We start from the raw sequence: 15,098 nt of genomic DNA on the forward strand, positions 1-15,098 counted from the left end.
AATATGAACAATGCAATCCTATTCCATCACATGCAAATAGCACTTGATTAGAGTTGATTTATCAAATTAAACTTTATTTGCAAAGCACACCTGTTTCAAAGTATTTTACATTTTACATACATATTTTACAACTTAAACAATGGAGTGATAGGTAATTTGGAGATTCAGCAACATTGAAACAGACAGCGACTCGTTCGGAAGTTCAGCACCACAGGAAAGTGGACAGCAACGGTCTCAGGCGCAAGCCACACTGGAAAAATCCCTGAAGAAGTTTCTTTGAAATCCTATCCACATACACTGAGAGTAGAAAACATGAAGAACTTCCAATTCGTCGGGCCATGGACTCTACAAGGTGTCGAAAGCGTTCCACGGGGATGCTGGTCCATGTTGACTTCAATGCTTCCCACTGTTGTGTCAGATTGGCTGGATGTCCTTTACGTGGTGGACCATTTGTGAAACACACAGTAAACTGTTGAGTGTGAAAAACCCAGCAACATTTCAGTTTTTGATACAAACTGGTGTGCCTGGCACCTACTACCATACCCTGTTCAATGGCACTTAAAGTGGAACTGATAGTGTTTTAGTAACATGACATCGTATTAAAATCGGTTCATATACACCTCCAGTAAGAATATGACACCTCGTTTTTATTTTCTGACAAGCGAGCACTTAGATATGGTCATTTTCAAATGTTCATACAATTTTGTAGAATGTTTGGGAATGACGTATAGTAAGGCATTTGTGAAAATTCTGTTTGGACAATTAATAGACACTGCAGCAAATTAAACCTAATAAAAACATGTGTCTTGTCCAGGACTGGTGTCTATGCAGACCGGTATGCCATAGCCAATCAGAGCTAATAGCCAATCAAATAAGCCATTTGCCACACAGGCCTGCCGTCATTCACTTTGGAATGGACTGTGTGTTTACTTTAGAGCATGACAACACATTGGCCAAAAGCCACAAAATACACCTGAATGGATTTCTGCAAATATGTACATACCACGGGAGTCCTCTTACATTTGGGAACTTCACAGTCCTATTGATCAAACAACCATAAAAAGGTATCTCTCCCTCAGTTGCCTTTGCACATCTACAACAACATGATCAACAACTAATGCTAGCCAGAGCAAGATAAGCTAAAATCGAACAAGGGAACATTGGATAAACCCTCTCAAGCTTTTGAAGCTAGTTGCTCATCAGCATTGCAGTGAAACAATGGGGAATAGTAGATTGCTTGTCCTTCTGCATCTTGCCTGCCAATGCATGCTTGTCCAAACCCACGTTTTGACAACTGAATGGGAACTTGTCTGCCTGCCCACCCATTTGATCAATGCCAAATACATTTGACTGACAACTAAGAGATATGCTAAATGTGGGTAACAATCGTTCAAGTTCAGCATAGATAGCTTGCTAGCAAAGCGAATCACATTTCTTGCCAGCTAACCAAATGACACCTGCATCTCTAGCTGTAGACACTGAGAAACGATATGGGGGGGGGGGGGTTGTTGGTCACTCACCCACTCCTCCAATGACATGACATCCTCCCAGCAGTGTTTTTAGCTTGCTATGTGGATCAGCTGGCCCAGGGGTGTCAAACTCAATCCGTGCAAGGGACCTATATAAAAAACAAAACTAATTTGCGGGCCAGACATAACCTATTTGTTTTCACAAAAAAAACGTGCAACTGCAACCCAAACTGGCCATTGTTTTATTAGAAAAAATATGGCTCTTTACAATGTCCACTTATATACAGAGAATGCTGTATATAGCATTCTAACATATTAAAACATGCTATTTGGCATGCTATTTTATCTCTTATAAATAATATTTGTCCAGCCTTGACTGCTATGCTTGCAGATGTGCATAATATGCTGCAACCCTAATCAGAAAGTATTTAACAACAAATAACAAAAACATAGCTATAGGTTTGTTTTAACATTTAAACTTAAAACATGTTTTAATTTTTTTTGCACTGCATGGATCACAGGTACGGTAGAATGCAACATTATATTGTAGTTGAGTAGCCAGCTTGGGTTACTGCTCAAAATGTTGCTAAAATATGCCTCCATGTTTCTCTTTTGCATGGTGTTTTCTTGCAGGTTTTGTTTTTTGGTTATTCATTGTCATTGCTTTAAAAACCCAAACCAGACTGCGACATTTTAGTAGCCTAGCTAGGACTGTGGCATGTGTCTGCACACTTTCCCTTTGCTGCGTGCTGTTAAAGGGACACACGAAAGCAGCTCAATTTAAGTTAAATTGTCCGATGTGAGCGCATCCAGCTGTAATCTCATGAAGTAAAATAAACAAGTAAGATTACAACATACATCAAAAGAAGAAAAACCTTAGAGAGGTTTGCCTGTCGGCTACGAGTGTAAATTGACTATATGAGCTGTTCCTCCGTTGCTTGTCCTCACGTTGCTTGTCCTCATCTGATCTGGGCTGAACCTTACTGCACCTGCCGACACTGCTGGTCGGGGACGACACTACGGGGACGACGCTCTATGCTCACTCAGTGCGATTTCAACCCATTTCATCAGTGGACTTTGCCAAATTGCATGAATAAAAACAAACCAAAGCAGGCAAAAAAGTAGTGGGTTATAAAACTTGTCACGTTTTAATTCCAATACATGTAAAGCCTCTGCCCTAGTACGTCAAACTGGACTCAGGGGCAGACATAGTAAATAGCAGTAACATAGCAGTAACATAGTAAAAGTAAATCTGTTTCCCTCATTTTATATGCCCACCCACCCCGACCAAGCGGTTGCTAGACAATCATGTTATATGAGCACCCATCCCGACCAAGCGGTTGCTAGACAATCATGTTATATGAGCACCCACCCCGACCAAGCGGTTGCTAGACAATCATGTTATATGAGCACCCACCCCGACCAGCCTGCCTCCTTTTAGTTATGCTTTAAGTAACCTTATGTCATATGTAACCTTACCAAAAGTAGTATATCCTCTCTGGCGCAGGCGTTCCGCTAGCGACCCACCTTGACAACATTCGGTGAAATTGCAGAGCGCCAAATTCAAAATACAAAAATAGTCATAAATATTCATAAAAAATACAAGTGCTATACATCAGCTTAAAAATTAACTTCTTGTTAATCCAGCCGCTTTGTCAGATTTCAAAAAGGCTTTACCGCGAAAGCATACCATGTGATTATCTGAGGACAGCGCCCCACTTACAAAAGCATACAAGCAATTTACAACCAAGTAAAGGAATTACAAAAGTCAGAAATAGCGATAAAATTAACCACTTACCTTTGAAGATCTTCATATGGTTGCAGTCACAAGAGTCCCAGCTACATAATAAATGTAATTTTTGTTCAATAAAGTCCCTCTTTATATCCCAAAAACTCTGTTTTGTTGGGACGTTTTGTTCAGTAATCCACTGGCTCAAAGGCAGTCAGAACATGCAGACGAATACATCCTAATAGTACCGGTAAAGTTCGTTGAAACATGTCAAACGATGTTAATAATTAATCCTCAGGTTGTCAATTGTCTAAATAATTGATCATATTTCAAACGGATAAAAAAACAACGAAGGGTGCGCACTTGGTCACGCGCGCAAACCAGCACTGCATGATTCTACAGTCCACTGACAGAAAGGTCTCATTCTTCTTCATTTTTCAGAAAACAAGCCGGAAACAATGTCTAAAGACTGTTGACATCTAGTGGAAGCCATAGGAACTGCAATCTGGGTCCTCGCCCATTAGATACTCTATAGGCATTCAATTGAAAATACCCACATAAAAAAAATCCCACTTCCTGGATGGATTTTCCTCAGGTTTTGCCTGGCATATCAGTTCTGTTATACTCACAGACATTCTTTTTAACCGTTTTGGAAACTTTAGAGTGTTTTCTATCCAAATCTACCAATTATATGCATATCCTTCTGGCCCTGAGTAACATGCAGTTTACTTTGGACACCCTTCTCATCCAGACGACGAAATACTGCCCCCAAGCCATAAGAAGATATCATGCTAATTTCAGTATCCAGGATTTACTTTTATTATGTTATTATGTTATCTCGTCTATGAGACCATGCTGAGTAGTTTAGAAATACGTTTTATGACTGATAAACAGTGCCTTCAGAAAGTATTCATATCCCTTGACTTATTCCACATTTAGTTGTGTTACAGCCTGAATTCAAAATGGATTAAATAAAATAAAAATCTCACCCATCTACACACAATACCACATAATGAAAAAGTGAAAACAAGTTTAATTTATTTTTTGCAAATGTATTGAAAATAAAATAAAGCAATAAAAAGCATTTGCACATTATTCATTTTAAAATTAACATCTCATTCCAAAATCATGGGCATTAATATGGAGTTGGCTCCCCCTTTGCTGCTATAACAGCCTCCACTCTTCTGGGAAGGCTTTCCACTAGATGTTGGAACATTGCTGTGTGGACTTGCTACCCCATTCAGCCATAGGAGCATTAGTGAGGTTGGGCACTGATGATGGGCGATTAGGCCTGGCTTGCAGCCGCCGTTCCAATTCATCCCAAAGGTGTTCGGTGGGGTTGAGGTCATGGTTCTGTGCAGGCCAGTCAAGTTCTTCCATACCCTCATGCTGAACCAGGAGAGGGCCTTGTATGCTGTAGAGTTAAAATTTCCCTTCACTGGAATTAAGGAGTGTAGCACGAACCATGAAAAACAGCCCCAGACCATTGTTCCTCCTTCACCAAACTTTATAGTTGGTAGTATGCATGGGGCCAGGTAGCGTTCTCCTGGCATCTGCCAAACCCAGATTTGTATATTGGAGTGCAGAGTTTGAACTCTGTACTGAGTGTTGCAACCAAGAACAGACCATTTTTACACGCTTCAGGTTAGTATTATGGAGCAACTATAATCTTGTTCATCCATCCCCAGTTTTCTCCTATCACAGCCATTAAACTTTTAAAGTCACCATTGGTCTCATGGTGAAATCCCTGAGTGGTTTCCTTCCTCTCAGGCAACTGAGTTAGGAAGGATGCCTGTATCTTTGTAGTGACTGGTTGTATTGATACACCATCCAAAGTGTAATTGATTACTTTGCCATGCTAAAAGGGATATTCAATGTCTGCATTTTTTATTTTTACCCATCTACCAATAGGTGCCCTTCTTTGCGAGGCATTTGAAAACCTCCCTGGTCTTTGTGTTTGAATCTGTGTTTGAAATTCACTGCTCAACTGAGGAACCTTACAGATAATTCTCTGTGTCGGGTACAGAGATGAGGTTGTCATTCAAAAATCATATTAAACATTGTTATGCACACATCCAACTTATTATGTGACTTGATTAGCATATGTTTTACACCTAAACTTATTTAGGCTTGCCATAACAAAGGGAATGAATACATACTGACTCAAGTCATTTCAGCTTTTCATTTTTAATAAATGTGTAAGAATGTCTAAAAACATAATTCCATGTTGACATTATGGGGTATTGTGTGTAGGCCAGTGGCACCCAATCGGAATTTAATTCATTTTTATTATGCATTAGGGGGCGCTATTAACATTTTTGGATGAAAAACGTTCCCGTTTTAAACAAGATAGTTTGTCACGAAAAGATGCTCGACTATGCATATAATTGACAGCTTTGGAAAGAAAACACTCTGACGTTTCCAAAACTGCAAAGATATTGTCTGTGAGTGCCACAGAACTGATGTTACAGGCGAAACTCAGATAAAAATCCAACCAGGAAGTGCCGCATTTTTTTAAACCGCCTCATGCCAATGACTCCTTATATGGCTGTGAATGAGCTACGAATGAGCTTATTCCCCAAGGTGTCTACAGCATTATGACGTCTTTTTACGCATTTCCATTGAAGAATAGCCGTAAGGGACCATATATAGCAAGTGGTCACATGGTGTCTCCCGCAGAAAATCTTGCGTAAAATACTGAGGTAGCCATTTTTCCAATCGCTTCTTATGAGAAACCAATTGCCTCGACGGATATATTATCGAATATATATGTTTAAAACACCTTGAGGATGGATCCTAAACAACGTTTGCCATGTTTCTGTCGATATTATGGAGCAAATTTTGAAAAAAGTTTGTCGTTGTAGTTGTAGCATTTTCAGGTCGATTTCTCAGCCAAGCATGGATGAAGAAACGGGAGCTATTTCGCCTACAAAAAAAATATTTTTGGAAAAAAGGAACATTTGCTAATCTAACTGGGAGTCTCCTGAGTGAAAGCATCTGAAGTTCTTCAAAGGTAAATGATTTAATTTGGTTGCTTTTCTTATTTTCGTGAAAATGTTGCCTGCTGCCAGCAGAGCCTAGCATAGCATTATGCCATGATAAACTTACACAAATGCTTGTCTAGTGTTGGCTGTAACGCATATTTTTAAAATCTGAGATGACAGTGTTGTTAACAAAAGCCTAAGCTTGTGTTTGAATATATTTATTTAATTTAATTTGCGATGTTCCTGAATAGGAAAAGTTTCTAGGGGTATTTATGTCCGCTGCATTATGCGAATTCGTTTGAGGCTATGATTACGATCCCGGAACCGGGATTGCTCGTCGCAAAAGGTTAATTTCAGGTAGTAACAAAACAAAATGTGGAAAAAGTCAAGATGTGTGAATATTTTCTGAAGGTACTATGTCCAGTCCTCTGCAATACAGTTTTGCTTGGTGCATCATTAGGCGCAAGTTAATTGTTTTAAGCGATTTAGGTTGTTTGGAATTTAGTATGTGACTATTATATTAAATTGAAGCACCATGTTGGGACAGCACCATGTTGGGTGCTGTCCATGGGTGACTCTGCTGATTGCAGACCCGTGTTGGGTGCTGTCCATGGGTGACTCTGCTGATTTCAGACCCATGTTGGGTGCTGTCCATGGGTGACTCTGCTGATTGCAGACCCATGTGGGGTGCTGTCCATGGGTGACTCTGCTGATTGCAGACCCATGTTGGGTGCTGTCCATGGGTGACTCTGCTGATCGCAGACCCATGTTGGGCGCTGTCCATGGGTGACTCTGCTGATCGCAGACCTATCTTGGGTGCTTTCCATGGGTGACTCTGCTGATCGCAGACCCATGTTGGGTGCTGTCCATGGGTGACTCTGCTGATTGCAGACCCATGTGGGGTGCTGTCCATGGGTGACTCTGTTGATTGCAGACCCATGTTGGGTGCTGTCCATGGGTGACTCTGCTGATTGCAGACCCATGTTGGGTGCTGTCCATGGGTGACTCTGCTGATCGCAGACCCATGTTGGGCGCTGTCCATGGGTGACTCTGCTGATCGCAGACCTATGTTGGGTGCTTTCCATGGATGACTCTGCTGATCGCAGACCTATGTTGGGTGCTTTCCATGGGTGACTCTGTTGATTGCAGACCCATGTTGGGTGCTGTCCATGGGTGACTCTGCTGATTGCAGACCCATGTTGGGTGCTGTCCATGGGTGACTCTGCTGATCGCAGACCCATGTTGGGCGCTGTCCATGGGTGACTCTGCTAATCGCAGACCTATGTTGGGTGCTTTCCATGGGTGACTCTGCTGATCGCAGACCCATGTTGGGTGCTGTCCATGGGTGACTCTGCTGATTGCAGACCCATGTTGGGTGCTGTCCATGGGTGACTCTGCTGATTGCAGACCCATGTTGGGTGCTGTCCATGGGTGACTGCTGATTGCAGACCCATGTTGGGTGCTGTCCATGGGTGACTCTGCTGATTGCAGACCCATGTTGGGTGCTGTCCATGGGTGACTCTGCTGATTGCAGACCCATGTTGGGTGCTGTCCATGGGTGACTCTGCTGATTGCAGACCCATGTTGGGTGCTGTCCATGGGTGACTGCTGATTGCAGACCCATGTTGGGTGCTGTCCATGGGTGACTCTCCTGATTGCTAACATTCTTCCTCTCAGGATTTTAGCTCAGCACTCACGTAGAGTGCCGAAGGAAGCAACTAAATTGTGAAGAGTCATAAAATCAGCTCCACAGTATTTCAATGTCTTAAAAGCAATAAAAACACACGACTGATCCCAGATTTGATCGTTCTCAGCCCTGAAATTAGGTAATAAAAATGCCATCGTGATTGTGCCTGCGTGCCCCGAATTTCGATGTAGGCAACTCCAAACCCAGAGAACTAGCTGTGTTCGCCATTCATGATCGGCATTATAGACAGGTTACCCGAAGTGCAACACACAGAGATATCTAATTCTGTGCAACACACCAGTGTGTGTGTGTGTGTGTGTGTGTGTGTGTGTGTGTGTGTGTGTGTGTGTGTGTGTGTGTGTGTGTGTGTGTGTGTGTGTGTGTGTGTGTGTGTGTGTGTGTGTGTGTGTGTGTGTGTGTGTGTGTGTGTGTGTGTGTGTGTCTGATAGGCTAATAGGCATCGTTAAACAGTCTTGTTACAAGCAGCTTATAAACCATTCAATAGATAGTTTTTTTCAACATTTACAAAATGTTTATAAATCATGACACATAACCTGTTAAATGTTTTAATGAATGAATTGAGAAAGGACCTGCTGTCATGTATGATGAACAACAGGCCTTATATGTTTTCACATTGTGGTTAACTATGAGGTCATGTTTTTAAGCATCTTCAAGATGTATCAATGATATGTTCAACATTTCATCCTGATAAAAAAAAAAAATACTGTTTACTGAGTTATTAATCAGCATGATTCAGTATCAGGACAAACAAAAATCAATGACACACTCTGCATGGCTTTCAAAAGTATTTATTCAACCATCTAAAACCACACTCTCACAGACTTGCACACACACTAGAGGAATTGTGTGACCTTTATTGATTTTATTGACTTATAACTGCTAGCAGATAACCTTGATTTTGATGCATTAGTGCACTAAAAGACATTGTATTGAGCACCTTGTTAACAAGCACACTGGAGTCGATAATGTTGGGTATTTCTGCTGTTTGCCGAGCTGAGGTTTTATTAGACTGTCTTTTGGCTTGTGTGGTCTTGGGCCACAAACTTACTTTTTAGCCTTTGGTTTTTCAGATTAGTCTTTCTCTTCGGCAGATTTTTCTCTCTTCTCCTCACTCTTGGACATCTCTTGTTCGCCCTTCCCTTCTTTGGTTTCTGAGTCGTCATCTTTTTTCTCCTCACTTTTACCTTCATCTTTCACCTCTTCACCTTTATCTCCCCCTTCTTTATCATCTCCTCCCTCGTTCTCTACCCACTCCTCTTCCACACCTTCCTTTCCATCCTGCTCCCCACCCTCGTCCTTATCTTTCTCTCCATCCTCTTTTGCAGTTTCTGCATTCTCGTCTCCAGCTATATCAAAAAAGGAAATAATTGAGAATAGAGGAATAATTTAGTTAGTATACAGGTTTGTAAAAATGTCAGCATGTAAGCTATACACAACAACAATAGAGAATATTCTTTGAGGGGAAATATCCCAACGCTAACCTTGATCTCCATCTTTAGCATCCTCTCCATCTTCCTTCTCCTCCTCGCCTCCTTCATCCCCATCTTCCTCTTTCTCTTCTCCCTTTTCCTCCTTCTCCTCTCCACCCTCTTCTTCCTCCTCCTGTCCCTCCTCTTTCTTCTCTTCTGCTTCTTCCTCCGCCATCGCCTCCTCTTCCTCCTTCTCCTCCTCTTCCTCCTCCTGTGGTGGGCTGGCAGAGTCCCGCTGGGCCAGGCTGGTAGAGATGATGTCTTCTCCAGAGATGAATGAGGAGCCGAGGAAGCGTGAGGTCATCAGGTAGGGGGCGCCAGAGCTCAGGCTAGACTGCATTGAGAACATGGAGCGGCCGAAGGAGGGCATGACTGACAAGCTGTGGCCATAGACATTGGACATACCCCCTGATCCGCCCACACTGAAGTGAGACTCCTCCCCCTCCAGAAGCTTCCTGGAAAAGTAAAGGATCATGGGAAAGATAAAACTTTAGAATAAAAGAGCAAAAGACTTTCCTTGACCTGGACTGGCATTACTATTATTACATTATATTTGTTTAAGTTGAAGCTCTGGCCAATGCTCCTCATAGCATCCTACCTGTAGGCAGCGATCTCAATGTCCAAGGCCATCTTAACATTCAGCAGGTCCTGGTAGTCCTTCAGGTAGCGAGCCATCTCTTGCTTGGTGGCTCTCAGATCATTCTCCAGCTGGCCAATAGTGTCCTATGGGAGACGTTTAAAGGTTATGAAGTGGATAAAAATAAAAACATAAAATTACAGTGGGTAATACAGGTAATATGCTTAAAATGTCTGAATGGATGAAATTTTAAAGGTATTCAAAATAATCTTATTTGTTCCTATTCTGTATTACTAAATCAGTTCCACTTGGCACAAAATATAAAACATTATTGGTGTCTTGTATTCTGACATAGTCATTTACCTATTAGTGAGCAGTTTCTAAACATAAATAAATTCACATTAAGATTGCATTTATTCTGAGGTATTTGCATCAGATTTGCTGTTTAATTCGTCCTGCAGTACCACCACTGACCTGCATGTTGCTGATCTCAGCGCTCTGCTTGTCCTCCATGATGTGTAGCTGGTTTTCCAGAGACTTGTTGAGACCCCGGCAGGTATCGATCTCCAGCAGGTGGGCCTTGAGCTGCCGGCGGTACTCCCCTGCCTCATCCCTGGAGCTCCTCACCGCGTCGCTGTGCTGGGCAACACTCTCCGTCAGGGAGCCCAACTTCCCATGGAACCACTGCTCAGCAGACTGCATGTTCTTGGCCGCCAGCCTCTCGTACTGGGCCCGGATGTCCCTCAGAGCACCGGACAGGTCTGGTGTGGCTGCCTCCATCTTCACAGCCACCTGGGCCCCCAGCTGGGCCTGGGCCTGGAGCTCCACCACCTCCCTCTCGTGGAGCTTCTTGAGGAAGGCCACCTCGTCCAGCAGGGTCTCCACCCTCTTCTCCAGCTCAGCCCTGGCCAGGGCAGTCTGGTCGGCCCCACACCGTGCATCCAGCAGCCTGCCCTCCGCGTCCTCGCGGGCCACCACCTCTTCCTCATAGCGGGCCTGCAGGGCGCTCAGGGCCTGCTCCAGGCGCTCCTTCTGGCCCAAGGCGGCCTGCTGCTCCCCACGCGCCTCATCCACGGCGGCCCTCAGGGCCCGCGCCTCCTGCTCATACAGGGCCGCCAGGCGGGAGGGTTCACCGTGCCTTTGCCTCAGCATCACCAGCTCAGCCTCCAGTACACGGTTCTGCTGCTCCAGCTCCCGCACACGCTCGATGAAGCCAGCGAAGCGGTCGTTGAGGTCCTGCAGCTGGGCCCTCTCCTGGGTCCTCACTGTGCGGAACTCAGAGCTCACCTGGGTCGCCTGGCTCAGCTCCAGTTCCACAGAGGAGGAAGAGGCCATGGATGAATGCAGAGCCTGGCCAGGAAAGGAGTACTGCAGACGGGAGCTCACGGAGGAGGAGAGAGGGGAGGCGTGGGAGGAGAAGGCCGATCGTGACCTCCCCTTGGTCACCACTCCGCGGGGGGCTCCCTCCACGTGCCAGCGGCGATAGGAGGAGGATGAGTAGTAAGGGTCAAAGCCGAGGGTACTCATGGCTGGGCTGGGAGGGCAGGCAGCTCTGTCTGGCTCTGTGTCAATGTGTCTGTAGGGCTCAGGTGAAGAACCCAGACTGATGCTGCTGCAGTGGCTCCAGCTTTTATAGCAGGAGGAAGAACTCTGACGCAGGCGCATTCCCAAACTCTGACTATGCGGGATCGATAGGCTTACACTGCAACGGACAGAGAGGGAGAAAGGAAAGGAAAGAAGGAAAGAAAGGGGGAGGGAGAGGTTGCAGATGGAGAGATATGTGTTTTTGAGGGTACAAAGGAGGTTAACATGTTTCTAGTTTCTCTACACTGTTTCTGTCATACACAGTAACATTGACTACTAATGTTCACAAGTTAATGTTCAGGAAAGTAGAGTTAGATAGCTAAAGCCTCTGGATAATGAAATATAAATCTGCACTGTACCTGCAACGATAGTAAAAATGAAAAGTCGCATGAAATTCATTTGAATGTAGGTCTCGCAGTCCTCCCTGTAGGGGAAGAAAATGAATGGGCTGTCCTCATTCTACAGCAGCCTATGCATTGATATTATACACAGCTTCTCCTCATACAGTGACACAGCACCTGCCCTGCTGGCCAATTAGAGAGAGACACCCATGACCACAGAAAACCCACATTGATAAACACCGAACACGCGGTTGGATGATATGTGTTTATTTATTTATACATTATGGCTGGGAAGCTACTGTTTGGTGCCTGTAGATACTTGTGAGGTTCTGAATCAGATGCTGTAATGATAATGTGTATAAATATGATGATGTCTGTGAAGATGTGTTTGTGTTTTTGGGATGATAATGCATTGATAATCATAATAATAGATCATCATAATAATAATGATAGATAATGCATCTATTTTACAAAATAGGTCAAATTAATTCAAATACATTTTCATGATTGCCTTAATTGGAAGGGACACTGAGGAATTTGAAGAGAAGTTGAATGGTCTTTTTATATTGTCATGTTTATTCCCTAACAAGAGAAACAAGCTTCTTATATTTCAGCTCCAGAGTGAAGAGGGAACCATAGCTGGTCAATAACACTCTGCTTCCTCCTTGCTGACACCCACTTCATCCTTTTCCTCCTCCACTTCCTCCTGAGAGGGGAGGGGGAGATACACATTTTATACTGTCCCAGACTGTTGATTGAGAGAATGGATAGCACAGTGACTGGCCATACATTTAAGCATAGTATGAGGATCTTGTGAGAGAACAGGCTGGTATGAGTCCATGTTTATGTGCAGTATATTATGCATTTCGCCTGTACACATTTGAGGAGAGTGTATGAATTTACGTGTGTTTGTGTGTCTCTTTTGTATGTGTGTATTTTGCTGACAGTTCTCAAAGCAGAAGCCTTGAAGGTGAGATGGATGTGGGTTGCTAGGCTACAGTAGGTGCGGGGTGCTGCCGCAAGCTGAGTCATAAGTAAAGTCGGGGCCGGTTCCAGGCGTTATCAACATAAGCCCCAGGCATTTTAAGAAATCAGTCGGGGGCTCAACTTACTGTTGAGAGTTAGAATAGTAGAGTATACAAGGTGCAATTTAGATTATTGTGCATCGGCATTTTGACAGTCACTCAATTAGCCCATGTCAGTCACTGACAGTCCCTCAACTAGCCCATGTCAGTCACTGACAGTCCCTCAACTAGCCCATGTCAGCTAAAATGTTTTAGATTGGTAAATGAGTCTAGCCAGGTATATATACTTGTAGTTATCATGGTCAAATTACCCTGACCTCCAGGGGGCCCCCATTGATTTTGTGAGTCACTCTCACTCAGAAGTCATATTGACATGGCAAATGTGTAAAATTGTAGCAAACTTGCTTTGAAACTGCAACATTTTCTTTACAGCCCATGTTGTAAAAATAAATTAGCTTAGGGCCCCAAAAAGTGAAAGCCAGACCTGAATACAGTAGTGTTTTCACCCATCCCCTCCACACCCAGCCACGCATTATTCTCTCCACTTCTCTCTCATACACCCTTCTCTTTCAGCTTTACCTGCTTTCTCTCTACCTCTCGCCTTTCTCTCTATTTCTCGCTCTCTCTCACGGCAGCATCCTCAGTCTTTCTCTCTCTTTGTGATTCCTCTATCTCTCTGTCCTTTTTTTGTGATATAAGATATGCAGATTGGCTACATGCCCAGAGTTCCATTACTAATGTATTTGCTGATATTGTATTTCTCTCTTTCCTCAATGTGGCTCATACTTGATTGGTAAAAGGGGCATTGATTGACTTGGCCCTGTAGTTTGGGCTCCACCCTGACTCTCGGTCAGTTTAATGCCGAATCAGTATTTTCACCTGTAATGGTCCCAGAGTTTAAGTGGGTGGTAGGAACGGTTTGAAACCTTGGTGCATTTCTGAATAGAATTTCAAACATCCCAAATAAATATTTGCTGACTGTATGTATTTGCTGACTGTTGTCCTGTGGTGACCCAATAGTGGTTGTACTGGGAATAAGTACAGTTTCTCATGTGTGTTCTTTGGAGTATGTGTGATATTATACAGTAGCACTACTATAGTATGTGTGATATTATACAGTAAACCTACTGGAGTATGCGTGATATTATACAGTAGGACAACTAGAGTATGTGTGATATTATACAGTAGACCTACTGGAGTATGTGTGTTATTATACAGTAGGACTACTGGAGTATGTGTGATATTATACAGTAGCACTACTATAGTATGTGTGATATTATACAGTAGCACTACTAGAATATGTGTGTTATTATACAGTTGGACTACTAGAGTATGTGTGATATTATACAGTAGACCTACTGGAGTATGTGTGTTATTATACAGTAGGACAACTAGAGTATGTGTGATATTATACAGTAGACCTACTGGAGTATGTGTGTTATTATACAGTAGGACTACTGGAGTATGTGTGATATTATACAGTAGCACTACTATAGTATGTGTGATATTATACAGTAGCACTACTAGAATATGTGTGTTATTATACAGTTGGACTACTAGAGTATGTGTGATATTATACAGTAGGACAACTAGAGTATGTGTGATATTATACAGTAGACCTACTGGAGTATGTGTGTTATTATACAGTAGGACTACTGGAGTATGTGTGATATTATACAGTAGCACTACTATAGTATGTGTGATATTATACAGTAGCACTACTAGAATATGTGTGTTATTATACAGTAGGACTACTAGAGTATGTGTGATATTATACAGTAGGACTACTAGAGTATGTGTGATATTATACAGTAGGACAACTAGAGTATGTGTGATATTATACAGTAGACCTACTGGAGTATGTGTGTTATTATACAGTAGGACTACTGGAGTATGTGTGATATTATACAGTAGCACTACTATAGTATGTGTGATATTATACAGTAGCACTACCAGAATATGTGTGTTATTATACAGTAGGACTACTGGAGTATGTGTGATATTATACAGTAGGACTACTGGAGTATGTGTGATACTATACAGTAGGGCTACTAGAATATGTGTGTTATTATACAGTAGGACAACTAGAGTATGTGTGATATTATACAGTGTGATATTATACAGTAGGACAACTAGAGTATGTGTGATACTATACAGTGTGTATTATACAGTAGGACAACTAGAGTATGTGTGTTATTATACAGTAGGACAA

At 42.9% G+C, this 15,098-nt stretch overlaps 1 protein-coding gene across 1 annotated transcript; it reads right to left on the minus strand.

Moving 5' to 3' along the window:
- Window positions 1-8,662: 8,662 nt before the first annotated feature.
- On the minus strand, window positions 8,663-11,529 carry LOC118385676 (neurofilament light polypeptide-like). The gene is made up of 4 exons (XM_035772891.2): window positions 10,411-11,529; window positions 9,958-10,082; window positions 9,372-9,814; window positions 8,663-9,236 (listed from the first exon to the last, which is right to left on the minus strand). The coding sequence occupies exons 1-4, from the start codon at window positions 11,461-11,463 to the stop codon at window positions 8,962-8,964; spliced, it is 1,896 nt and encodes a 631-aa protein (XP_035628784.1). The 5' UTR covers window positions 11,464-11,529; the 3' UTR covers window positions 8,663-8,961.
- Window positions 11,530-15,098: the final 3,569 nt, after the last annotated feature.

Source organism: Oncorhynchus keta, chromosome 6 (assembly GCF_023373465.1).
Source record: "Oncorhynchus keta strain PuntledgeMale-10-30-2019 chromosome 6, Oket_V2, whole genome shotgun sequence".
NCBI lineage: Eukaryota > Metazoa > Chordata > Actinopteri > Salmoniformes > Salmonidae > Oncorhynchus > Oncorhynchus keta.

Excerpts from the sequence above, each read along its gene's own strand:
- LOC118385676 (XM_035772891.2), bottom strand. The coding sequence starts at position 11,463 with ATGAGTACCCTCGGCTTTGACCCTTACTACTCATCCTCCTCCTATCGC. Across the intron at positions 9,815-9,957 it reads ATTGAGATCGCTGCCTACAG|GAAGCTTCTGGAGGGGGAGG; the intron begins GTAGGATGCTAT and ends TTACTTTTCCAG. Across the intron at positions 9,237-9,371 it reads TGCTAAAGATGGAGATCAAG|CTGGAGACGAGAATGCAGAA; the intron begins GTTAGCGTTGGG and ends TTTTTGATATAG.